Source organism: Esox lucius, chromosome 18, assembly GCF_011004845.1.
Source record: "Esox lucius isolate fEsoLuc1 chromosome 18, fEsoLuc1.pri, whole genome shotgun sequence".
Taxonomy (NCBI): domain Eukaryota; kingdom Metazoa; phylum Chordata; class Actinopteri; order Esociformes; family Esocidae; genus Esox; species Esox lucius.
The window spans coordinates 21,855,387-21,882,862 of NC_047586.1; the positions used below are offsets into that span (position 1 = coordinate 21,855,387).

At 41.4% G+C, this 27,476-nt stretch overlaps 1 protein-coding gene and 1 long non-coding RNA gene across 3 annotated transcripts in view; one reads left to right on the plus strand and one right to left on the minus strand.

Annotated features, from left to right (window-relative positions):
• LOC105017509 (kelch-like protein 29) overlaps nt 1–27,476 on the plus strand; it is a 259,421-nt gene that overhangs the window by 157,894 nt on the left and 74,051 nt on the right. For both annotated transcript variants that reach the window (XM_010882176.5, XM_010882175.5), the window contains exon 6: nt 20,115–20,253. In XM_010882176.5, coding sequence (XP_010880478.1) covers nt 20,115–20,253 — 139 coding nt within the window. The remainder of the gene's footprint in view (nt 1–20,114; nt 20,254–27,476) is intronic.
• Nucleotides 21,456–24,122, minus strand: LOC109616885. The gene is made up of 3 exons (XR_002198189.2): nt 24,055–24,122; nt 21,669–21,785; nt 21,456–21,544 (listed from the first exon to the last, which is right to left on the minus strand). It is a non-coding gene; the product is annotated as an uncharacterized LOC109616885 (long non-coding RNA).

Genomic DNA, 27,476 nt, shown 5'->3' on the forward strand with positions numbered 1-27,476 from the left:
GCCTGCCTGTGTTGGAGCATTTACAGTCACTAGGATGTTCTGCAGAGAAGTCACACAGCCTTGGGAGGAACCAGTCGTAGTGGTCCCACCTTGCACTGCTGGGTCCTGTTGCTCGAGAAATCCTGGAACCTCGGCGCCGGTTCTTATCCAACGCGAAATTTTAAAGTCTTGGGAGCCAAGGTGGTGGGCTGATTCTTTTGAACGATGAAGAAAAATTGACAAATAAGACCTTGGAATGGCATTTGGCTTCCTCAAGGTGTTTGTAGATAAGGTCCAGTAACAGGAGGGCATCACCACCCCCCCACCCACATAGGTAAATAGACAGATGGCATCATCACCCCTTAAGCCAGCCTCATAGGTAAACAGAAAGAGGGAATCATCACCCCCCAAGCCAGCCTCATAGGTAAACAGAAAGAGGGAATCATCACCCCCCAAGCCAGCCTCATAGGTAAACAGAAAGAGGGCATCATCTCCCCCCAAGCCAGCCTCATAGGTAAACAGAAAGAGGGCATCATCACCCCCCAAGCCAGCCTCATAGGTAAACAGAAAGAGGGAATCATCACCCCCCAAGCCAGCCTCATAGGTAAACAGAAAGAGGGCATCATCACCCCCCAAGCCAGCCTCATAGGTAAACAGAAAGAGGGCATCATCTCCCCCCAAGCCAGCCTCATAGGTAAACAGAAAGAGGGCATCATCACCCCCCAAGCCAGCCTCATAGGTAAACAGAAAGAGGGCATCATTACCCCCCAAGCCAGCCTCATAGGTCAACAGAAAGGGGATCAAGACGCTTCTAGGTAGATTGTTTTTGACAATCTTTTCAAAGCATTTAATAACCAGGAGCATTAAAAGCCCAGTGCATTGAAAAAAAAATAAAAAATGGTTTCATATTTCCAGACTAAGAGGTTGAATTAATACTCATACAGTTTGGAAATGAGGATAACGCCCTTAAGGGATGTGGGAAAATAATTTCTGAAATGTCAGTCTGTTCAGGTGGAAGGAACTTTTGGCCTATTCGCTGATATGATCTTATTATATCAGTTCAGCTGGGTAATGGTAGGTCTAGCCATCCTACCAGCCAATCAGGACTATACATGGAAATATCTTAATTGTTTCTAACGTCTATACAATTGGAATGAGCATTTCAAAGACCATACGAGGGTGAAGGAAATAAATTAGTAAACGTATCAGACTTTTGTTTTTATTACATGAATACAAAATTTTTGGCAATTTCTAAGTAGAATTTAGAAATTCAAAGACCGCTTTAGAGCTTTAATGATACCTGTGTATAATTACTTAGTACAGATGGGTTTGTTCATTTGTGGTTCACCAACTATAGTAGAGCTTTTCCATCACACTGGTACGTGTTGCTGATCCAAAGAGGACAGAAAAATAAGGGGAAAATGACAGCCAGCTGCTCTTCAGTGTTTTACAACAGGACCACAGATGTTGTCAGCATCTGGGCTTTTGTATGCGTTGCAACTTTTTTAATGGTTTTCATGATACCTGGTGACTGACAGCGATCCTGTGTGTCACTTCCTGTGGAGCTTTAAGCTGGTGGGTCTCAGACCATAAGGAAACAAAGCTGTGAGCAAACACCATTAAGTAAATTGGCAATTTTAATTCCATCTGCTCCCCACAGAGTAGTCCTTGTGGAGGCCATGGTCTTCTCCACTTTGAGTGTGTAAGCGTCTTTATCCATCTGAATCTTATTTAGCACCACTTTCAGTATCTCAGACACACATTGTTTATGGTCATTGAGCACTACTAAATCGATGCAATAGTAGTAAAAGCCTGACACATAGACATTGGCTATGATGTTGAAGTGCAGACTGTCAGCTTTAATTTCAGTGTATTTTCATCCATTTAGGACAGTTTAGAAATGACAGGACTTTTAGCACTAGTTTTCCCCTAGTTTTATGGAACGCAAAGTGTTTTACAGTTTTCTACAATTTGTGTGTTAAAGTAGTAAAATGTATTTGGTGCAGTATTCCTCACGTAGAATGACCACTTCAAGTTTGTGATAAGACAAACAGCATTTGCCATTGAATTTGGTTGACAGATAGAGAATACTATCTGAAATAAATTCTGGGAACCCACATTTTTTAGGTTGAATTTCTTGCATTCCCAATCCAAATGTAATGTTAGTCAGTCTAATTATTAATTATATTTTCATATTGTTTAAAAAAAACTAAGCAATGATTAAATGTGCCCTGTATTTTTATTATTTTTATTTTAAAAACCATTGTGTATTGTCCCATACAACAATTACATTTTAATAATTTAGCTGACTATAATACTGTACATTATTGACCGAAAAATTATAGCATTTTCTGCAGGTGGGAGGAGAGGGAATGAATAAGCGAATTGGAAGATGGTAATGATTAAGTGGCAAGGATGACATGAGGGCCAGATTGGAAATGATCACTCTTCATTTTAAACTCAACTTTTTTGGCCCCATTGGAGTTCTGCTGTAGCAACCTTAACTTTGAGTATCAAGTAATTTGAACATATAATCTTTCTCTGCCATTCAAATCTGCTGATACTTCTCTTTGAGGAACCGTGGCGATGGCTTTCTTCCTAACATTTTAACTTTTTAAAAGCGATTATCATTTCTGACCATAAGTTAGAAAAATAAAGAAGTCTTCCTATATTTACTTACCATTCAAATGTAAAACCAGAATGTTTCTTCCACTACCGTAAAAAGTCCTACAACTATTTACTAAATAAAGCAAGTCCCACAACTATTTGTTGAATTTCTGTTGTCCGCAGTACACCTTTTTGCTCTTGCCTCAGATAAGTACACCTAATTCAAGTACATCTATTCCACTAAGCATATTTCCCTTGACTCTTAGATGTACTTTACTTCTCAGTTCTTACTTGAGCTATACTACTCCAATGTTTCATAGTCAGACCACGTCTCACAATTTGCATGTGGCTGATCAACCTTGCTTCAAGTTTCCAATAAAGTATTTTATTGATTAGTGGATTATCTGCAATCATTTTTACTGCATGAGGACACCATCCTATACTGTTAGAACTGTTAGATTGTCTCAATGAAAATGTTGGAGTTTTATTCAAGACTGACTTTTCATATGTTTATGGCTGTAATATTCCATTATCCTCTACTAAAAGCTTTCAGAATGCTTTTAATTGCTGCGAGGCAAAGAGATTTGTATGCATTAATGATGATTATAATGATTATTATATTCCATTCCCCAAAACCCCAAAAATACAGGCAAATTCTCACCGCGAGTGAGTTTATAATGCCACTGTTATTTCAGATTATTATTGATGAGACACAGTGCTAGGTGATCAGATGCTATCTATAGGAACCACAGTAAGTGACAGACCTCTTACAATTTCCACAGAGACGGTTCCTCCTCATGCCTTGGGCTGTAAATGTAGTAGTCTACGCTTTCACTCATGGAACATTCATTGCTAGAGGCATACTAAGGACCTTGGGTTGAATTGGGCAATCACTTACTGCCGTCGGAGGAACAAACAGACCCACGGTTCCAGTTGAGTACACTCTTAAAGTGTATTTAAAAGTCTCTCAGACAGCCGGTACATTTCAGAAACAGTTCAGTCACCTTCATAATCCTTCTTTAATGCCCGCTGAAAGTGTGCCGGATCCGTGGTTGTTGGAACGGCAGGCTAACCAGTCAGATGTGTATTGGCTCGGAGACGTTTAATCTACAACTTTGTACGCTCCACTGAGAGAGCGGCCAGACAAACCCGTACCACCTCACCCCAATATTGACCTTCCTGCCAGTACACACATAAACACACGCTTAAAGAACACGAACACGCTAGCCTTTTTGCTTGGACATTGGCTGTTCTTTCACCCTCTCAAACACACATACGCCCCTGTTGCATCACCTTCCACACCTTCATCCTCCAGTCACCTGGGGGCCTCGGCTGTTACGGCACGCTCCTCAGCGCTGGGCGGCAAACACTAGGAGGGGTGAAGGTGGGAGTGGGCGTGGGTGACAGGAAGGCTGTTGCCTCGGTCCCCGTTAAGGTCTTACAGTCTGTTTGATGCTGTTAGTGTCCTGTTTCAGTACGCTTGCTTAAAAAAAAAAATATGATTTTGGTGTAGCACTGCTGGTGTGTTGCTGCTAGCCTGGAATCAACTAGTTAACAGTGTTAGTTCCATGGTTGGAGGTGTCTACATTTCACATGTTGGGCTTTTTACCTGTCACTGTCATTGTAGTGTTTGCTGCTCCTAACAGAGACAGAGACTGACAGAGAGACAGAGTGATAAATACAGGAATAGAAAGAAAGAGAGAGACCGGTGGAGAGGGAGACAGACAGAGAGGTTGACTGACAGGGAGACAGAGTGATAAATACAGGAATAGAAAGAAAGAGAGAGACCGGTGGAGAGGGAGACAGACAGAGAGGTTGACTGATAGGGAGACAGACAGAATGGGGGAGAGAGAGAGAGACAGAAGGGGGGAGGGAGAGACTGTCAGGGAGGAAGAGAGAGAGGTGGGAGAACGACAAAAGGGGGAGAGAGAGACAGAAGGGGGAGAGAGAGACAGACAGGGGGAGAGAGAGACACAAAGATTACTAAACTATACCTTTACCATCCACTCAAATGGTAATACTCAGTGTTTGATGTAAAATGCCAGTACAGAGAAGGTTATAATCGTGACTCCAATCCCAATTTCTATGCCATGATGTTATAGTGTTACTAAATAACATGATCCCCACACTTTGAAAGTATGAACATTCTAGCTTCCGCCAGGCTTCAAGCTATTTCCTAAGAATAGGTCTAATTAAAGAAGCATTATTCAGTATTATGAATAAAGGAGTTCATCTATGACAAATCTATCTTTGTCTACATTATGTATTAATCTGTGTATTAATGGTGGCCAGTGTTTTTAATTGAAAGTTCATACAATTTTCTATGTGCTAACAGCTTCTAAATTGAAATGGTCAAGCCAAGTCTTTTTTATTGAATGTGTTCTGCCATTTTATTCTTCTTATTATTATTTGTGTATGTGTGTGTGTGTGTGTATGTGTGTGTGTATGTGTGTGTGTGTGTGTGTGTGAGACACGGTAAGTTAATGTTTTAATTGAACCAGAGAATTATAGTGTTTCAGACCCTGTACTCTAATCGCTGTCTCCCCAAACATGGTTATCTGCATTAGGCTGCACTCATTGTTGTCCTATTGTTAGGGATTCTGTGCGTGTCTGTGCACGTTTCGAGCGCGCACTCGCATGTGCATGTCTGACAATGACATTGCAGAGTGCGAACCATTCGCCCTCCAGAGTGGTGGACAACACCAGATCCTTCAATAACACTTAATAATCTGTAGCAGGCGTAGTTCATTCCCGCCTAGGAGTTGTCCTTGGTTTCAGCCATGTTGCTCTGTTGTTACGGAGGGGAGAGGACACCAGGCCTTTTTGGATATTCTCTCTCTCTCTCACTGTCTTTGATGTTACTCGGAAGGGATGGCAGCTCCTGTTCCCTTCCTGGCCCTTACTGTCCCTCAGACCTGCTAATGAGCGGTGGAATACTGTGACACATTGACCTGTTGGGCAGATCGTACATCGGTCATCCAGATTGCCGGTCACGATACCCTCAGCTCTCTATTCCACTCTCCCTAGCACAAAAACAAGGCTAATGATATCTTGCCCTGCTGTCTCTGTACAGCTCCCTATAACGTCCTGCACCACCTTAAAGTTCCTCACCCTGTCCTGAAGTTCCTTCCACCATCCTGAACCTCCCTATACCTCCTTAAATCCTGCACATTCCCAATGCTCCATAACATCCCACCAACCATAGACCTCCGAGAAGCTCCCTTTCACCTCCCTACACCTTCCCACACACCTCCTGCTTCCTACAGATCCCTAGACCTCCTTACACCTTCCCACACACCTCCTGCTCCTTACAAATCCCTAGACCTCCCTACAGCTCCCTATGCCTCTCTACACCTTACAGCTTCCTACAGCTCCCTGAAGCTCTGTTTGTTTGTGTTGTTGGGTTTATTATATAGTTTGTCTGACTGCTTTACTGCTGCCCTGTTCACTCTGCAGTATATCTGTCTCTGGTCCCCCAAGGGTATGATATAAGACAGATAGGGAAGTGGCTGACGGTCTGACGTAGTTGACTAGTGGAAGCCGTTGTGCCCCACCTGGACAGCGACATAAATGTACACTTTTGGGGGCTTCTCAATTGAGAAACGCGGGGCAGTTGCGTGTGGTGCCGCATAATGTACACAAAGCCCACTCAGTCTCTGTCTGTCGGTTGGGCAAGGGAACAATGGCCCCACAGCGAGTCCCATTTCACAGCACCCGGGAGACATGGCCCTCTGTCTGTTTCTCTCTCTCTCTCTCTCTCGCTTCTCCCTCTCGCTTCTTTCTTTTCGTCCCCTACTCAGTCCGGGGACAAGACCGCTGAGGATTAGCCGTTAGCCCCGGCAGAGCTGAGGAGAATAAAATGTCCTCATCATGGACTATTCTGTAAGGCAATATTGCCACTGGAACCAGCACTACCATGAATTCCTGGACTTTCAAGGATCTCCGCACTGGCGCCGGATTATTGGCCTTGAGTAGGTATGAGTCCAATGACAAGATGTCTACGAACGAATGCACTAAAGATAATGAAAGGGTTTTATACTAGTAGCAACACTGACTTGAATTGACAACGTTCCCGCCACCATGAAGTGGACGTAACTTTCTAAAAGAAATAGAATTTGTCACCCGTACGGTTGTGTTATGTCTTGTCGATCAGCCTTAATGTATGTGGACATGCACTCTAATCTGAATGAATACATATTAACTTTCATTCGCCAGTAGAATGGAACACCTGGGCCATTGTGTTTAGTTAGATTTAGGATGCGAATGCTGTAGGCTCTCAAGAACCTAACTCATGTTTTTCCTCCAAGGGGCTTTTTCACTTATTCCTTGCATTCGTAGTTGTGCCGGAAACACACCAACTGCCTGATATGATGGATGTTGTTTTACTGGGATTGGCTATAGGTCTGTCATCTATATTTGACAAGATGGGCAAGGGCTTTTCCCAGGATGGTTGGTTAGAGTCTGTTCAGGGCTGCTGTGAGCCCTGTGGGTGCCATCTGGGTGTTGTTGTGAGTCACCTTCAAACCAGGGTCGATTGAACCCGTCTTTTTGAATGAAGAACATTAATTCATTCAAGAACATCCTATCCACTCTCTCTGAACAGCCAGCCAGTAGAGATGTTTGAGTGTTTTAAATATTTGGGGACACAAATTGACAACAAGCTGAAATTTATAGGGAATACAGGCTGTATTTTTTTAAAAGCAAGCCAGCGACTGTTTTTAATCAGGAAACAAAATGCTGTCTGGTATGGAAACCTGGGCATCAAAGTCAAAATCAAACTGAACATAGTAGTCAACACAGCCAGAAAAATAATTGGACGACCACAACCTACCTTGAGTAGCCTTTTTCAAAAGAAAAGCATTAGCTGACTTTAACGACCCCACCCATCCACAATACCCCTAGTTTGAAGAGCTATACCTTTTGTTGTGGGACTACTGAACACATCTCAACTATTTAAATGTATATTCCTAGCTTCTATTTATTTATCAATGTAGGATAGGGTTGTGGTTGGCTCTGAATGAATATATTTATGTCCTTTAGGGCTTAGATAGTTTTTTTCTAATATATTTATAGTCTTATGTTTTAACTGAATTATATGGTTTTGTTTAATGAGGAACTGATAGTTTTAATGTGTGAGAATTTTTGGGATGTGCTTGTGATGTCAATGTGTGGTGGTGCCAAAGAAAAATGTCCATCCTGGATGTTGTATTCAATTCTCTATTCTGAACTATGGTTCTTCATTCCCCAGCTTGCAATGAGCTTTATAGTAGTCCATTGGACACGGCGTATCACACTTTGAAACACTGGCGTCTACATTGCAGTACTGGCGATGTCTAAACAGCCATTGTGAGCATTTCTTCAAAACCCTCTGTTTTAATTCCTTATTGATCGCTACACTAACTGTCACAAGGTGACGGCGTGGGTTGTCAAGTCAAATCGCAAGTGTTGTTGGTTAATCTGGTGTTTTCGGTTGTTGGGCTGAATTCGTAAGTTATTCTTCTGTTAGCTAGCTAAATCCTTATAGTATTTATAGCTTATCTGTTTTTGAAATTTAGTTCAATACCCAATGCCTTTTTTCAAATGTCCACATTTCCCCCAGATATTGGCCATTGTGCTTCCCGTTAAATCCCCCTCACTCTACGCCAGAGCCTTTTTATCCATATTTTCTGCATGCACAAAGAGCTTTTGGGTGAGGTCCAGATTGGGAAAGCTTTGTGTTGTGTAAAAAGGTCTTTGTGTGCATTTACAGTGACCTCTCTCCCTTCTTTCTGCCTGCCCTGCTGAGAATTTGTCTTTGAGAACTTATTTGAGATTGCCCTGTCTATTGATGCATTTTCTGGCCTTTTGTGCCAGAAAAGAGCCATTTTGACAAGTCTTTTGTTCGGCCCTTGCCTTGTCAGTTTTTCTAAATATATTGGAAATGCAATTGTTATTGAGGTTGTTTTTTCTCCCCATTTGGCTGGAAGATGTGTTGGTGTTGTTGTTTAAGAGTCCTCATTTGACCGGAAATGCAAACCTTTCCATAATTCTATACTGATTAATATTAATATTTTTCTGTAATAAAAATTATTATCATTATTAATGTTGTTGTTTTTTTTGTTGTAAAATACAGTTTTTGTATCGTTGGCCAAGTAATTACATGTTGAAAATATTGCTGCTGAATAACATGTCTGTCAACAAAGTTTCACAGAATTTAAAGTTGCTAGCTTTTGCTAATTTGTCTGGAAAGGATCTTTGCTGGTAGAATTGGAGCAAAATGGATAGCTGGAATTAAGAGTTAACACACTGGTCGAAAAACATTGAGTTGTACCCAGCCTAATTTGCCAACTTAGCCTACAAGCTGGAAGTCCAGCAAGCAGTACTCCAGCCTAGTATTTCACTCAATACTAGTAATATATATATATAATTGTTGCAATTATGTTTTAGACTTGTTTCTACTTTAACAAAACAAATGTATCAAACGGTGTTGCTGTTGATCATTTTTTACATATTTCTCTCATTCATTTAAAATGTAAAATGTCTATATTACTTTATGTAAGGGGGCACATTTGTCCTTTGTATTATATAAAAATTGCAATATACAATTAATGTGCTATTTGACCATCCATTCTATTTATTATATTTATGTATTTTAAATGTTAAAGTGCTGCTGGACCTTTTATGAGTTTAAAATAATGTATAGGTATCCTTCTATGATTATTCATGTGCCTTCCATATTTTACACATATATATTTATAGAAGAAACAAGATTTCTATGAAAAATGTAATGTAAAAATAATGAGGGGATAGATTTGTGAAATGTAATTTTATGAATGGATTTGGAAATGTATGAAGCATACCTGCTAACTAACAGCCAATTTTCTTTATTTCCACATTTTTTAAATACATTTTATTTAATAAAACCTATTCTATAAAGTTCTGTATTTTGATATCTAATTGGTATCATTGGACATTTTAAGGGAGTTAAATTCTTTGAAAATATATTGTAATCAAACAAATATTATTAAATCTATTAATCACATTAGTAGTATCACAATTTTGTTACTGACAAACATTCTCATTTCCATTTTAACAAGCAGCGCGTTGAGGTGATAGCATATGTGCTGAGATAGAAACTGAACATGTTCTATATCAGAATGTTGTTAATGGCATTTTCACCATCAAAAAACACAAAAGTTCCCAATGTTAAAGTAGGCCTGCTCCCTCTTATGAATGTCAATATGAAAAAGAACTGCCTCTTTGGATGCAAAGAACAAGGACCTTTTAAACTTTTCCAAGAATGTTGTGGAAACACCAATCATCTTTACTGTTCTTCACAGACATAGGCCTTCCTCCCACACCCTCTCTGTTTCACTCCCTTATCTAACTCAGATGTCTTTCATTATCTTATTTGAGATCTTTCTGTGCCGTCCGCATACGCATAAAACGGTCATTGTTCCAATGATCAACTTCTTAACTAACTAGTTATAACTAGCTAAATATTGTTGTTTGTTTTTCTAAACATTTAGGCATCTGAGCAACTAAAACTGCCCGCAACATTAAAACTAACAAACACTCAAAATATTATTACCGAATAATAAGTCATAGCTCAAGGGGGTATGAGCGATGTAAAGGCACAACCATTGACTGTCAGTAGCCGTTTGTGTAAAAAAGCAATGGTCAAACAAGGGGTGCTTATTTTATTAAATAGTTGTACAACTGTGTTTATGTGAAATTGAAGTTTTTTTAATTTGTTGTAATTCTCCCTGCAATCATACACTGGGCTCAAACCAGTGATCGTCTGATCGCAAACACACCACCCTCCTTAAAAGAAGTGCTGATATTTGATGGTATTAAAATAGACGCAAACAAGACATTGTTATAGAATTACATTTGTAAACCTTCTCTAACATTCTCTCACTTTGGAATTGGGTTGTACAGATATTTTTTCAACATTCTGCAGAACATGCTCATTCAAATTATAGGATAAACGCTCCATAGTTTAAGAAACATTATTGAAAAATTAAACACTTGCATAACAAGAATTCACAGTTTCACACCAATACATATTAAAAACTTCTTTAGCAATGATTATAGCTTTAATTCCATATGTGTATTTTTCTCTGAAAGCTTTGCCAACCTGGATTCACCAGTTTTTGGATGATGGCTAGTCGGCAATTTTCAAGTCCAGATCTTATATCACCTATCAGGATGCAGCCACCGCCATATTTGAAAAGGAGGCAATTACTCTGTGATGTGTTATTTTGGACTTTACTTCAGGACAAACATTTCTTCTTTTCACTGTGCATTTAAGAGTTTTGTGAAGAGTCACTACAATATTTTTGATAATCAGATTTTTGCCATCACAGCATTTGAAGTCAAGGGCAATTTTAGCCAATGGAAGCCTCATGGAAGGTGTTTCCTTCCTATCCTGCAGCTTATATAGTGCAGTGTGTTAATATTAACTTAATACATAAAGATAATTGTATTTTTGGATTTACCTTCACTCCCATTTTTCGCAAGGCTTTTAAAACGCTCCATGGTCTTTGTAGTTGGATCTGTGCTTTTAGGTAAATACCTTACAGTTGTTGTAGGCACGGGGGACAGATGAAGGTGTAGTCAGTTAAAAATAAGTGTGAATCCATGTAACTTATTTCATACAGAAACAAAAATAAATATATTTCAGTTAATCCTTTATTTTATTATTTTGCAATAACATGTATAATTTTGTTTTCACCTTAATATTATGAACTATTGTTTGGATCAGTCACAGAAAAATTTGATTGTGAGCTACCGAATAGCTACAGAAAACAGACAGGAACCAAGCAGCCATGCTGTGTATATCAATATAACAACAGCAACACTTAAATGCATTAGATTGCTTGACTTGCTACGTGAAAGTTCATCATTTTGCTCCTGAGACATTAGCCAGGGGTTTAATAGCCTAAAATTGGTAAAGACTCTGGGATATTCCAAATACTAAAATCTTTATTAATACAGTCTTACAAAAGGTATGGAGATAAATAGTTAGTGTGGTAGATCATATGAAGTTACATTTACTTTATGGATAACATGCTTTCCAAATGCTACAGTGTTTTTCCAAAATTGTCATCATTCATATTATTTAAAACGATCTGCTGGTATCTTACCATGTTGTGTACGATAAATTCACTAGACTTACTTATTTTAATTTATTTTACATTTATTCCCAGGAAGGCTATTTTGTAGTTCCTTTCGTCGCATGCTTTCTTTATTCATATGATTCCTATAGATATAATTTCTGAACTAGAGACTGTTTGCAGGCCATAGAGCTTTGTTAAACCTTACATATCTGCTGGGCACAGGTGTTAGTTATCAGGTTCAATTACCTCTGTCTGTAGTAAGCATTTTTCAGATTGTTACATTCAACCGCATGCTGCCATTCATTTGGTTTTGACCTACTTTATCTACTATAAATGTAATTGTCATCTGTGCATTTGTATTGATTACTCTACACTTGTTTGACTACTATGCATTTGTTTGGCTGTTACAGTCTGGATTTCGGTGTGCATTAGTAAAGCTTGAATGAAATGTTTTCACTCCAGATGTAGAAAGTATGTCAAATTTCAGTACAAAATGGCAGATGTTCAGAGACCCATAGAATAAAACGATACAACCCTAAAATGGCTCCTGGTTTTGGCAGCCAGTGGCATGCTCCACCATCTCTTCCCACTAGCCAATCACAGACGAGATGTATAATGAGGCCTAGTCTACAGTGCAGAGTACACAGAGCACTACTGTGAAGGTACGTGTGCACAGCATTGGCTGGTTTACCCGTGGCAATGTTATGGTAGTGTAGGGTAACTAGGGTGAGCAGCAGAACTGGCACATTGTTTATGTATTTCCAAGTAGCTCCTAGAAATATAATGAGCCATCTTTTAGTATCGTCGGGACAACAAACAGCCACTGTGGTTGGTAAAACTCTGGGAGGATCTGAAGTGTGCGTGGGTAGTCTCCTTTCCTCTCACGTCATATCGTAGGGTTACAGCATTGAGATCTGTTCGATCTGTCTGTGAGAGCTCTTTGTTACCGTATCCGTGCTCTTATAGAGTAATTCTCAGGGCATTTCTTCCTTATCTGATATCCTAACCAGGTAAAACTCTGGACCTGCTGTTGACGTGACTGGACAAGGTTTACACAGGCTATGGGTCTTTTTTAATACTCAGCTTACATGATATTTTGGAAGTGCATTAACCTCCTTAATAAAAATAACATTTGAAAGAGAGACTAACAGGGGAGCTTTTCTGTATACAGAGAAGCATGATTGGACAATATGTGCAGTAACTGTAATACAATGTTCATTTGGCTAGTTCTGTTTAGGCCTAGTCAGTTTTGCCTATTGATTCATTCCAGTCAATAATTTTGCAAGGAAAATGTCTAGCAAGAATAGTCGGTCTAAATTAGAATGTAAACAACTTTTATCCTGTTTTCTCTCAAAATATAAAATGTCTCTAAAGTATGCAGCTCTTCATCCTAATAGCTTTATGTTGATCAGACTGAAAAAAAAGGTTTAGCTTCTCTGAAATACATTAGTCAGCTCACCAGTGTTTATGTGTATGCGACAACATTTCTAAAGAAATAATTGTTTGCTTGTGTCTCTCAGGAGCAGTGAGGAACTGTCTGGGCCTTCCATGTATTATGTATTATTTAATAACTTTTTTTATTGATTTCATTTTTAATTTTAAAGGTCTTCCTATTAAAAATAATTAGTTAATGTTGGAAAGAATTTGGATTTGGTTGTTTCTGAGTAGACAAAATTTAGATAGGCATTCAGGATTTAGATAAGTGATTAAATGATTACTATTGTACTTGCAATGGTTGGGACTGTGTTAAAGGAGGCAAATGAGGCCTTATGCCTTCTCAGATGTTCAGAGACACATTGACTGAGAGCGAATAGTTAGCATTTGCCTTGTTTGTGCAAGGGGCTGCTCCAGCAGGTGTTTACATTTTTTTTTTTTACTAATTGCTCCTGCAGGTTTTTTGAAAAATAATGTTGGCTAAACCTCTGTCTTTTAGAAGATTAAAAAGATTATGATTAGGTTTGTGATTGGGCCTTTCTGGCCTATAACATCCTGTGAATAGAACAGAATGCTTTTTTTATTTTACTGTTTATTTACTCATTCTTTTTATTGGCACGGCAGAGCTGTTTTAGAAAATGTCCCTAGGTGATATGTGGAATGTTTTCACTGTGTTTGTGGGACTCTAGCTGTCACGTCTTTGTGTCCTAGACTCTTGTGGTTGTCAACGTTAGAGCAGGTGTACCGATGGTTGTGGGTCACAATATTCAGTGCTGGTTGGCTACCGTCGCCTTGCTGCCCAAAGCACAGGCCACAGTGAGAGAAGGTAAACTGTCTCCCTCTCAACACTCACTGAGCGGCCCTGTCCTGCAGGCAGTCAACGTACATTTCCGTGCTCTGCTGACAATCTTTCAGGGCTTGCTCCATATTTGATCCATGCGTAAAAATATGAAACTAAAATAAATGAACAAACACCGCAACTTTGGTCATTTTTCCTCTCTTACCAAATCATGCCGGCCCCACTCCAGATCCACTGCACTCATACTCTAGCTCAAGCATTGATTATTTTGCTTCAGACATTTGATGCAGTGCGCATAAAATAAACGAGTGATTCTGTCATTTGTGATTTCTGTTGATTATTCAGTTCAGTACAATGCTTTCAAGGACCCCCCCCCCCCCACCCACACACACACACACGGCCTGTGTCCAATAGCTCTGGTTTGCCACTGATCAGGAGTGATGTGTTATCGCTCTTACTAAATAAATACCTGGGAAAAGTGGATCACCTCGACCTTGCCTGCACCATGCCTGGATGACCCAGCCAATGGTTGAGACCAAGCCTGTAGCATAACACACTTCATTGGAAAACAGCGAAACTGGGAAGGAGCTGACAAACCACAAGGCAACTTCCTAGTACTTTTCACCTCTTTTTTTCCCACATCAATCCCATAGATTTTTGTGAACTAAATCAAACTACCAAACCTAATTTAGAAAGGGCCGGGGCAATTGCCGTCATGTTTTCCGGTGGCCCTGGAAAAAGGAATGTCTCGATATGGCGTGCACAAATGTATTCGGGTCTGTGGGTGATGGCGGATCAGAACCACAGGCACCTAAGCAGCTCTGTTCTCCACTAGCGTCCTGAAACAGCGTGACGGCCTCCTTTGCGGACCTCTGGGGTCGCATGGCGTCTGGCTCCCCTCCCCCCTGCACTCCCCGGGTCCACCGAGGAGAGAGGAGATGCTGTGTAGTGTTTCACGCTCCCCCATGTGATGGGTTGTTCTTGGGGGCACGCGGGGCGCCCGTCCACCCACACAAATGCACTGTAATTAGCTTTTCCATCAGCCATTCAGGTGCGTCCGTCGTGCAACTCACAGGGGGCAGCCATTGTTTGCTGACAACCGTAGTTATCTCATTCGTTCTCTCTCCCCTTCCCTTTTTCTCGTCCAAGTCTGAGTGCCGTGGGTTAATGGGTGCCCGTACGCTCTGCTAGATTGAAGGTGAGAGGCATATCGGTCACTGGAGACACAATGCAAACTCCAATTACCATGTATTTACTATTCACAGTGGCCGCGCGCGGGCAGCACAGTAATCAGATAGCTGCCCAACTGCCAAAGGGCCAAGCGGCGCCGGAGCGCCATGCGGAGTAGGAGAGCGCCGGAGAACGTTGAAGGGCACGGCTAATGTTAAGCATCAGCAGTGTGTAGCGTGTGCGTGCCTACCGTAGGTGCTGAAATCATCTCAAGTGTCTATTTGCGGCTGTTGAAGGTGATAACTGTAACATTGCTCTTATCAGCCCTACACTCCCCCCCCTTCTTTTTCAATTGGTCTCTATCTTTCCGTCTCTGTCTCACTGACTCATTACGTGAGCCTGGAAGTAATGTAGAGTCGACTGTCTCCAAAGATTAAATGAAAACTGTGGATCCGTCTCGATTCATACTTGCAAAATGTTTAATGCTGCATCTCCTGTGTGATCTGAGACCACACTGGCCTAATTTTGACTGTATTTAGGTGAGTAATGGGTCTTGGCAAACTGATCGGTTTCGATACAAAATGGATCTCGATTTGCGCCGTTGGGCAGATATTGTCACTATTCAAGATAGTAATGTCCCCGTTACTCTAGAAACCGTCCCTTGACCCAGACATACTTTCAAACTACAGGCCTATTTCCAAACTCCATTCTTATCTAAAGTACTAGAGAAGATTTTGGCAAATCAACTTTACTGACATCTCAGTGCTAATCAGCTTTATGAGGTTTTCCAATCTGGCTTCATGTCAATGCATAGTGCTGAGACTGCATTTGTGGCGGTTGTTAATGATCTGCTCATGGCTGCAGATACAGGATCCCCCTGCATTTTGATTATTCTGGACCTCAGCGCTGCTTTTGATAAAGTAGATCACACCTTTCTACTCCAGAGAACACACTACCATCTCTGGGACTGCCTTAAACTGGTTCATCTCTTACCTCTCTAACATCTCTCGGTGAGGCAAGATCAGAAGAGTTCACATTAACATGTGGGGTCCCACAAGGGTCGGTGCCAGGACCTATTCTCTTTCTGCTATACATGCTCCCACAGATCTTCAGACATCACAGTGTTCAATACACACAGGTGTACATTAAAGCCAAACCGGACACATCATCTGCCATGTCAACCCCATCCAAGGGTAGAACTTTAGATGCAGAACAACTTGCTCCAACTCAATACCAGCCAGACAGTGGCAATACTTATAGGCACCCCACAGGAAATCACCAACTCCTACAGCATCTGCCCTGCCTTTGACAGCCACATCATTTTAATAAATCTGCCCACATCACACCTATCCTGGCTGACCTTCATTGGCTACCTCAAATAATTGACTTAATTGAATTATCCGTTTAGTCTATAAAGGTATCAATGGCATCTGACCTGCTTTCCCCCTATGAACCTCCACGTTCCCTACAGACCAGCTATGCCAGTCTGCTCAATGAACCATGAACTTGGCTCTGGAAAAATGGGAGACTGCTCCTTTTCTTTCATTGGACCTGACCTGTGGAACTCCGTTTCTGACAGCCTCAGGTCTTCAACTCACTGCAATCTCATCAGGCATTTTTTTTGCACTTCCCCAATATTGAACCGTGACCCTCAAACCACAATATTTAACATATTGCGCATTCTTTGCACTCTTACATTTTTCACAACATAAAAACTAAATTTAGTCTCAAAATGTTTATTGATAACATATTTGCACATTGGCCTCTTGTTGTCCTTCAAATACATTGTTTTTGGTATTGGTTAGCTAGCTATTGAATGTCATTGTCGTTGTTGCCATAGCTATGTGAGCATTCAGAATCACATGTCGTCATAAGGCCAGTGGCTGTGTGTCAATCGCAAAGAACACCTTGCTTATTGTCATATTGTTTCTTACAATAACAACCCAAAGGCGGTTCATATCCCCTGTCTTTGTCCAATAACAGGCTCTAGCATTGCATTCAGTGTGGTTAATGGTCAGGAACAAGCCATTTCAGTCAGTTTATTCCTTGATGTGATAAATCTGACAGGGAGCCTCTGCTTAAATAGGGTTTTCCACATGCAGCCACCCAATGGCTCCGTCTTGAATCGTTCTTATTTGTCATACGGCTTAATGCTGTATAATTTAGTCTGCTGAATTAATTTGCCAGTGCGCTGCTTGTGTCAGTCAAGAGAAAGGAGAAGCTAAATGAGGGAATATTTCCAGCCTAACAGTGGGGCTAATGTCACAGCAGGTTAATTGAATCCTGGGTGTTTAAGTCTGAGGTGAGCTTACACTAGAGACTGGCTGAGCGCTATACGCCAACAAACTTTGTTACGTTTATATTATGTCTACGTTGCGATTGCTTATCTGACCAGTCACAGATAAATTAGTTATGAGACATTCCTACAAACATGCCCCCCTTACGCACACACACAAAACATTTTGAAGCACATTTGAGACCTGTCACAAGCGTGTATTGGGTGGTAGCAGACATCTGGTCCATGACTAAGCCGTGAGTGTTTGGATGTTAGCTGGTACTGTAGTATCAGGGCCAAGTTCACTTTAACTCTTATTACGTGTCTCCAGATCGCGGTGAGAGGTCATCGGCCCATTACAGAATCACGGCTGTCCACGGCTGACAGTTTGGCAGCTTTTGCAGATACCACATTGTGAATTTGAATGCAGCAATCAAGAAGAGTTGTCGCCCTGAGCAACGCCGCCAGTTGAAGTTTGAAAAGCTCTTTTGAAATCCGTATACAGTCAGCCGAAGAGTGGATCAGTGTAGGCTAGATGTTGCCCACCTATCGCGTCTAGGATCCACTCAACCCAACTGCACATAACCTTTACAATCCTTCTTGTAAAGGTTGTGTGCTTGTGTGGTTGATGGTTTCTTGCTGTGTAGACTATTAAAGGTACAGTGTGGTTGATGGTTTCTTGCTGTGTAGACTATTAAAGGTACAGTGTGGTTGATGGTTTCTTGCTGTGTAGACTATTAAAGGTACAGTGTGGTTGATGGTTTCTTGCTGTGTAGACTATTAAAGGTACAGTGTGGTTGATGGTTTCTTGCTGTGTAGACTATTAAAAGTACAGTGTGGTTGATGGTTTCTTGCTGTGTAGACTATTAAAGGTACAGTGTGGTTGATGGTTTCTTGCTGTGTAGACTATTAAAGGTAAAGTGTGGTTGATGGTTTCTTGCTGTGTAGACTATTAAAGGTACAGTGTGGTTGATGGTTTCTTGCTGTGTAGACTATTAAAAGTACAGTGTGGTTGATGGTTTCTTGCTGTGTAGACTATTAAAGGTACAGTGTGGTTGATGGTTTCTTGCTGTGTAGACTATTAAAGGTAAAGTGTGGTTGATGGTTTCTTGCTGTGTAGACTATTAAAGGTACAGTGTGTTTGATGGTTTCTTGCTGTGTAGACTATTAAAGGTAAAGTGTGGTTGATGGTTTCTTGCTGTGTAGACTATTAAAGGTACAGTGTGGTTGATGGTTTCTTGCTGTGTAGACTGTTAAAGGTACAGTGTGGTTGATGGTTTCTTGCTGTGTAGACTGTTAAAGGTACAGTGTGGTTGATGGTTTCTTGCTGTGTAGACTATTAAAGGTACAGTGTGGTTGATGGTTTCTTGCTGTGTAGACTATTAAAAGTACAGTGTGGTTGATGGTTTCTTGCTGTGTAGACTATTCAAGGTACAGTGTGGTTGATGGTTTCTTGCTGTGTAGACTATTAAAGGTACAGTGTGGTTGATGGTTTCTTGCTGTGTAGACTATTAAAGGTACAGTGTGGTTTATGGTTTCTTGCTGTGTAGACTATTAATGGTAAAGTGTGGTTGATGGTTTCTTGCTGTGTAGACTATTAAAGGTACAGTGTGGTTGATTTTTTCTTGCTGTGTAGACTATTAAAGGTACAGTGTGGTTGATGGTTTCTTGCTGTGTAGACCAGTGTTTCCCAATCCTGGTCCTCGGGTCCCAAAGGGGTGCACGTTTTTGTTTTTGCCTTAGCACTCACACCAGTTTGAAATGTTACCAAACTCCTTACACACTTGATTGATGTAATCAATCTATCATCAAGTCTTTCATTTGAATCTGGTATATGAGTGTTAAGGCAAAAACAAAAACTTGCACCCCTTTTGCGTCCCCAGGACCAGGATTGCGAGACACTGGTGTAGACTATTAAAGTTACAGTGTGGTTGAAGCGTCTTTGGTGTGTCTTCAAAGCAATACAGAATCCTGCCCCTCTGACTCCCGTTTTCATACATACATTTTCACACCGGCTTCACCAAACAGCTCAACAGTAGGCCTGGTTTGCTACGTGCATATATTACTAGATTTCCTGTTGCCAAGAGATATTTATGAGATTTGTTTTTCTTTAGAGAGGCTGAGAAATGTGTAGATGTTGTTTCTTCTTTTGTTTTTCTGTCTTGGACATTGTTGTTTTACTCTGGGAGGTTCTGTGGGTTAACTTGTACCCTGGGTAGAATGTACAGCAGGATGCGGCTGGGAAAATGCCAAAGAATTCTGACTACTGATGAATAATGCATTAATTCAAGTATCTCATGTTTTGAACGCCAGTCTCATTTAGTTGGTTATCCATTTTATTTAGTTCTTCTAGTTGAATTCATAGTGATGTAAATTTACCCGAGCCAAATGTAGTCAAACAAGTGTCTTGTCTTTCATGTTAATCCTAACCTTTGATATGAGCTGCATTCACTATTATTATTTGTGTACTATTTAGACTGTTCTGCTTAAAAACACACCACTTCAATAAATACACACATTTACTGCCTATAATAATGACATAATTATGAAACTGTGTTTTTTCTGTTGAACATAATGAAAGCTATTGTATTATTACGTTTGGCCAGTATTATGTTTTCATAATGTGCAAATTTCTATTCTTGTTTCTCTGCTTTTCTGTTCTGCTGCCATAATAAATATCTGTGATCATGTTTGCATAAAGCGAGAGAATTCTAATTCTAAAGCGGAATGTTTCTTCTTTATTCTACAGAAATGTTGAAGGAGTTGAACCAACAGCGCAGGGCGAAAGAGTTTACAGACCTGAAAATAATTGTTGAAGGCAAAGAGTTTGAAGTCCACCAAAATGTTCTAGCTTCCTGCAGCCTTTATTTCAAGGACCTGGTGAAAAGGTTTGCCTTCCCTTCCCTCCCTCACCGGCCGTTGATCCAGTCTGTTCTTTTCGTAGGGCGCATTTGTGTCGCTTTTTTTTCCCTCCCCACCCTTTTTTCTCTCTTGCAGGTGTGTGAAGACTTTGGTTCCTATCACAGGGCCAGCAGCCTCCTACTCCTTTGCTCCTTTTCCTCTGGCTCCAAATGAATGTACCTCTAAAATTCTGCCACAGAAAAGGTCACCCTATGTTAAGTCTGTACCTTTTCCTCCCCCATGTAGAGACAATTAACCACATTTACATTTTGATGAGCAGAGAAAAGGTTCCATGACTGGGGGGGTGGGTTGTCTTTTAAAGACTCACTCCTATTGGGGCTTTTAACTAACTGAACTGTAACACTGTGCACTTTGGAGATGAAGTAATTACACAAAAAAACAACAACTGATGTATCATATGGAATAGCAGGCATACATTTTTTCTTCTAAACTACCTTATTTCTGTGTCTGTATCTGGGACGTTTGAGGAGAAAACATCCTTTCAAATGTAAATGCTAATGGTGGAGGTTACCGGTAGTGCCTTGAAAGGATGTGGGAGCTTTAGTGTTACAAACAAAGGACAGAACAGACTGAGGCGCATCTCTCTCCACCACGCTGTGCTTTACCCCACCACTACTTTCACAGGTTAATGCCACTCTCCATTAATGTAATCTTTTGAAGTGGATCTGAGTATTTCACCATTAATCTATCCCTCATACGTCTTTGAGCCATTTTGATAATGTGTGTGTGTGTGTGTGTGCGCGCGTGCGTTTGCCAGTTTAACTGCAGTGGCTAGTGTGCATTGCTTGGTTTTTGTTGTGTGTGTGTGTGTGTGAAAGAGAGAGAGAGTAGTGGGATGTGATTATTTCCTTTTCGCCAAAGTAAAGCCGTTTTCTAGCACCCTCAACCTGACTTGAGATCGTCGCAGGTGTTGGTCGACTTAATATAAAGAATCCCAGAACCAAAGTGCCCTCCGCCCATTTCCGTGTGTTTTCCCTTCTAGACACACGATCAGACAGGCATGCAGACACACTTTAGACTGGAAAGAGACAGACAGACTTATGGAGACTGCACAGGGCGCGAAGAAGCTGTGTTATAAAACCAGAGGGAGGTTGCCAGCTAGTTGCCCTGCAGTCATGTTGGATGTGGCCTGAGATCATTAGAGGGCGCCGCACTGCTTATCAGATGTGGAGGGGAGCCATGCAGCTAGAGCCTCAGCTACCACGTGCGTCCTTTATCAGTCATACCAGTCTGCATGATGCTCAGGCCAGAAGAGCACTAAAACACACACAGACACACACCAGCATTGCTGAATATGATAATATAATAACAAAATGTTCAGCTTCTGTAGACTGTGGATTTGTGCTGTGCGTATCAACCCCAGCCCACTCATCTACTTTACCTTCACTTTACGTCGTGTTCGCACAAAGCCTCACAATCTTCACTTTTCCACAGACAGACGTTTTGTTGGTGGAGCTGTCCATGTCCTTTTTCTCTTTCTCCCTGGCAGAGTTAGATTCTGCATAGGTAATGAAGGGAGTGGGGGATTTGTACAGAGATAATGCATTAAGTTAGATTCTGAATAAAAATACTGGACTGAGTTAGGTTCTACATGACATACTGATGCGAGTTGGGTTCTTTGTAGTGATACTGTACTGAGACTACACAGTTTAATATAAATTACAATAACTTAACATGTAAATACAATTTCTGATACACACTAGCAACGAGATCTCTGGCTGCGCAGTCAGGTGAAATAAATACTTTTGCCAGACCTCTGACCTGAAAGGCAAATTAACTCACTGAGAGTGTTGTTTAACTGATAACTATCTAGGCAGTCTCCTTAGCACAAGATTGACCAGATTTTTTGAGCAGGAAATTCGAAAATGTAAATAAACAGTGTTAAGAAGTTAAGAAATATTTTTAAACCTCAAATGAATAATGTCAAATACAAAGTTAGCATTTATTGTTTTTTAGGAACTCTTCTGCAACAACAAGTTGATCAGATTAACATCTCACATCTGCTTGGACCTGGTTAGGAACATGTCCCACAAAGACAACAGCTGCCCGTCTATTCTGATATTGAGCATGTTTAATTTAGCTGCTTGATACAGCAAATTCTCATTAAGTGTATAATTAATTGTAAAACCAACTTAATTTGTCATCCTAACGCAGGCCTTTCTCATCTTGATTAAATCAAAAATAGAATTTCTCATTTAACAGTAGTCAGTGGAATATTTTATGAATATGTTATGCTAATTGTTTAAATTGTGCCTAATTATTAATCATATACATTGTCAACCTTTTGACATGATAAAGTTGTAGCAATTTATCATGGCAAATACGGACCAGTACAAATAGAGCATGAAATAACTGCCACTGAATTTTTAAGGCTTGTGGCACCTTTCCGTTTTATTGGCTTCTTAACTGCCGATCATAAAACCAAGTTGGAGGTAGTGAGAAAATAAAAAATGTGTTAATTATTATTTACATTTTAACTTTCTTCTTTTCCACTGTTTTGGTAGTGTAAACAAATGTTTCCCATGCCAATAAAGATTGAGTCTGAGGGGGAGAGGGGGAGGGAGAACCATGCAGGTTTAGCCCTGGCCCTCTTAACTGGAGTGTGGGGCCGTCAGGGAAAGATTCACTGGGTTCTTTAAAAGACAAGAGAGGGAGGGAGTGAGGGAGGGAGGGAGGAGGAGAGAGAGAGAGAGAGGGAGGGAGGACTAGAGAGAGGGGAGAGGACGAGAGATGGAGAAAAAGCCCGACCCAGCTGATGGTCCTGTCTTTGAGTTACTGCCTCGGTGCCATTCAGGTCACTCTCCCAGCGCCTGTGGAATTCTGCTGATGCCACACAGCATCCAGATTTTTAGGAGGTTGAACGGGAGAGAAATGCCCCCCTAGCTCTGCCCACTGCCCCCACACCACAGGGGTAGTCACTGCTGTCCAGTCTCCCTGTCAGCTCCTCATAAACTACTACTGCTGCACGTGTGTGTGTGTGTGTGTGTCTGTGAGACATATACTGTACTTGTGTGTATGTGTGTGAGGGTAGTTCTAGACCTATAACTCTGCTGTTTTACTGGCAGCCTTCAAGACCGAAGCAGGGAGGGGAGGGATGTAATATCAGAGGGTTACACTGCTTATTCGCGCTGACCCACACACAAACACACACACACACACACATGCGCGTCCTTAAGAAATTCTAAATTGACACAAATATCCCAGCTAGTGCGTGAAGTGTCAAAGTAATGATGCAGATTCTGGTTTACACCGAGGAAAGTCATTTTCATTTAGTAGGTTATGGTGTTTACTTTTAAGCAGTGGATTAGTAAATTGCAGAGCAATATGGGACCACTCTTCAGAAAATGGTTTGGAAATGTTTATTTAATTTTATATTGGTATCATTAAAGTAACATCGTGTAAGTTTGACTTAGATTCGGATCATTTTCTGGATTTAGGGGCTAGATATTTTCTGTTAACAGTGTTTTAAAATATTCATAGTATTTAGAATGTTTATTTATTTATGTTAAAAAAAGCTAATTTATAGTCAGTTCCCTGACAGGATCAGTGAAATTACATGATGATAGATGAACAGCAATAAATGATTATGCAGAATAGCAGCTAATGCCAGGAAAGATTAAACCACGACAGATGTTAAATATGTCCATACTGTTTAACTGCTGATATCCGCATCTCATACATTTTATGCAAATGAACCCCCCCTTTTTTAATGTTACATTTCCGTCTCTTGTAGACTAGAATATTGTATTTCGATAAAATCTCCTCACCTGTTTTTCTCTCTCCCCATCTCCTCTCTGTAGTAGAAGCCTGCAGAGTTAATGTATCTTCCTCCTGCTATTTTTACATTAAACTTGTCAAAATTGGCTATTGTTGGGACCCTGCTACCTGAAGGGTGTAATAATGCTCCAAAATGTTCCAGACCCACCACTCGCTACACCAAAACAATTACCTCCCTGCCCATCCCAGAAAGACACACACACACTTATGATCACCACCCCCAGTAATTCAGTTTTCCCCCTCTTCATTTATGTGCACAGCGCATCTGCTGCTGTTCAATGTAAAAGCCTCTCTGAACAGGCTTGACACACCAGGGCTTTGTTCCATTTGTTGCCTTGTCTCTCTCTCTCTCTCTCTCTCTCTCAGTGTGTGTGTTTATATGATTCTGACTCACCCAGGGAAGAGTCTGTTATGAGTAGGAGAGGAGACAAGGGGAGAGGGTGGTACCACAGCGTTTTCCTGCTTCCTTGTCAACATGCGCTCGGAGGGAGGCAGAAACCTCCAGCAGAGATTCTAGTGACCTCCCACTGTTTCCTTAAAGCTCTCCTGTCCCGGGCCCTATGTGTCGCCGAGCAGACGGCCGGTGAAATCCGTCGAAACAACGTCCCGGTAGTGCGTTCCCGAGCTCGAAGCAGTCACATCTACCAGCTGGGTGTGGTGCTGCGTGTTGCATGTCAGGCCGTATGGTCACAGCAGTGGTGAACTCTGTCACACCCACGCTTCGCTCCCATAGAACCTCAGGTGGAGAGCTCCTTTGTGTGTAGACCGATCTGAACACAAACTCTACTCTCGACATCTATCTCCCTATAGAAAGATAACACACCTGGGCCTCAAAAGATTGAAGTGGGCTCGTTTTTCTCTCATCATCTGCTGTAATGTAAAAACTTACAAGGCAGGGGAGAGAAATATAGTGGATGGCTGAATGCTGGGTTAACTTCCAGGAAAATAGACGTGGAGAGGAAGACACTTTAGATAATCGACAGTAGACAACAACGTTTCTTTAGACTATTGAGTTGAAGGACAGTAGACATCGAGATGAAGTTTCTTTAGACTATTGAGATGAAGGAAAGGGGACATGGAGATAAAGCTTCTTTAGACTATTGAGATGAAAGAAAGGGGACATGGAGAGAAAGATGCAGTAGCAGTAGTCTATAGAGATGTGGTGCTAGGCCCATTAATGTCACAGTGCATTTCCATTTAAGGAATTGAGACGCTCTTAACAAGAGCAACTTACTGTTGAGGTTGCATCCATTTTTATTCTTTGTTGTACTGGCTCCCTTGGGAATCGAACCCCCAACAATAGCTTTACAAGCATCATTCTCTAACAGCTGAGCTACCGGACAGTGTGCAGACCTGGGTGGGTTTGAAAAAAGACAGTAGCTAACCCATCTCTGCCTTGGTTATGTAAGTAGCCTCAAATGCTTCATTACAAGCAAACAGGAACAGACTTAACTGGTAACATTGAAACAATTTGATTTATGTGTGGTAGGACAGAATAAGTAAACAAGCAACCTTTAGTTTTCTTCCAAAAAAGTGGTTCTTTTGGATAAGCTAGGATTCCTTTGAGCCCACAGAGTAAGATGGCTGCGGGAATCAGGGCACATCTCATGCTAAAATTGCATTTTTCGAAAACATGGCGAATGTGGTCTCGCAAGATAGTCATTTTACAGAAGGACACATTAGAAACCCATTTATGACGCATCCGCACTTTCTGCTCCTCTTTTCTGACGGTCCATGCTGAATTTAAAGAGTCTTTCCCTAAAAAAGAGAGTGCTGTGTTTTTCGTAAACAAATTCCTCTCTCAATTTCTTCCCCTGTCTGACTCTCTTTTTTGACTCTCCCTTCTCTCTCCCTTTCTCTACGTATTTTACACCCCCCCCCCCACCCCCCAAATAAAAAGTCTGCAATCAGATGCAGCCACATAAACAGCCACCTCTGTGAGATGAGGCGAAAAGAACATTCCATAACAAAAACCCTCGGACCAAACAAATTGCCACTCGAGCTGATTCCCATTGCACTAATTGACCTGGTTGATGAGCATGCTCTTGTTTTATTTCAATTTTTTTAATCTATTCTATTTTTGTTTCATTTCCTTTTTTTCTTCTTCCTCTTCTCTTCCCCACCATGGCTTAACCCTGGACAACACCGCCCACCCTCCATCCTCCACCCACTTTTTGTATCTACCTTTAGTACTGCCCCTGCGTTGGGCAGGAGGGCGACCAGATAACAACTCCATGGCTCTTTGCTTTGCAGGAGGAAAAGAGGAGCGTTTTCATACCCGCCTTGGTCTTTCCAGCCTCTCTTCGTCCGCCCATGCCGAGACAGCTCCTCGTTGTCTTATTATGACTCTTTTTGTTTTTTTTGGCGTTCTCCTTCTCTCCTCTTCTCACCTCCCGAGACGGTTCAGTGACCACTAATGTCTACAACATTCACATGCAGGCAAACAGGCTACTGGTGAAAATGGCAGCAAGCGGGTGGTGGGGGCGAGCAGGTGGTGGAGGCTTTGGGATTTTGGGTTTAGGTGTGCGTGTGGGCGTGGGGGGGAGGGATCTCTTATTTAAAAGACCCAGGAACAGTCATGGAACACGGAACCCCCCCCCCCACAAGACCCCCAACCCCCCCCCCCCCCACTCCCCCCTCTGAAGGATGGCTGCTGGTCCCTGTGGAAGACCCAACCCTCTTCCTCCCCTCTCTCCCTCTCTCTCTCTCTCCCTCTCTCCCTCTCTCTTCCTCTCTCTCCTGCCCCTGTCTTCACTAACCATTCTGTCCATATGTCTGTCTCTCTGTATCCGTCTGTCTTGCGTCTCGCATCACAAACTGTGACTGACTGTGTGCGCTGTAAAAACGTCTTATTGATTCTCACACTAACCCAGCAGGGGACAGTAACACTTGAAACAGACAGACTCAGAGCATTATGCAGTGCAGCCAGTCGCTGTGAAAAGCAGAAGGACAACACACCCCATCCATCTCAATCCCTGGTCGTTTTCATATTGTTTATGTCCACAGCCCTCAGGGGAAGGACACAGTATCTCACACCGCATTCTGGGACATTGATTCTGTTTATTTTGCCCTTGACTAGATTATGTTGTGTCACATGGGATGTTAAATGCACTCGCCAAGGCGCTGTGCTTCTAGGACCTCCCCGGAGAGTCGGAACCCATCAACTAATTGCTGGTCCCGATGATGTCACAATACAGGCAGGGGCAAGGCCAATCTCCATGAGGCGGCGGCAGACTAGATATCCCACCAGTGTAGTACCATGGCTACATGAGTAATATTTGTACCATACAGCATGCAGGATATCATGCAATAATAAGAATTATACATATTTGAATTGTACTATTCAAATTCATATTTACTTTATATGATGCTTTTCATTACAAAACAGAACCTCGCTTTAAAATCTCCAAAA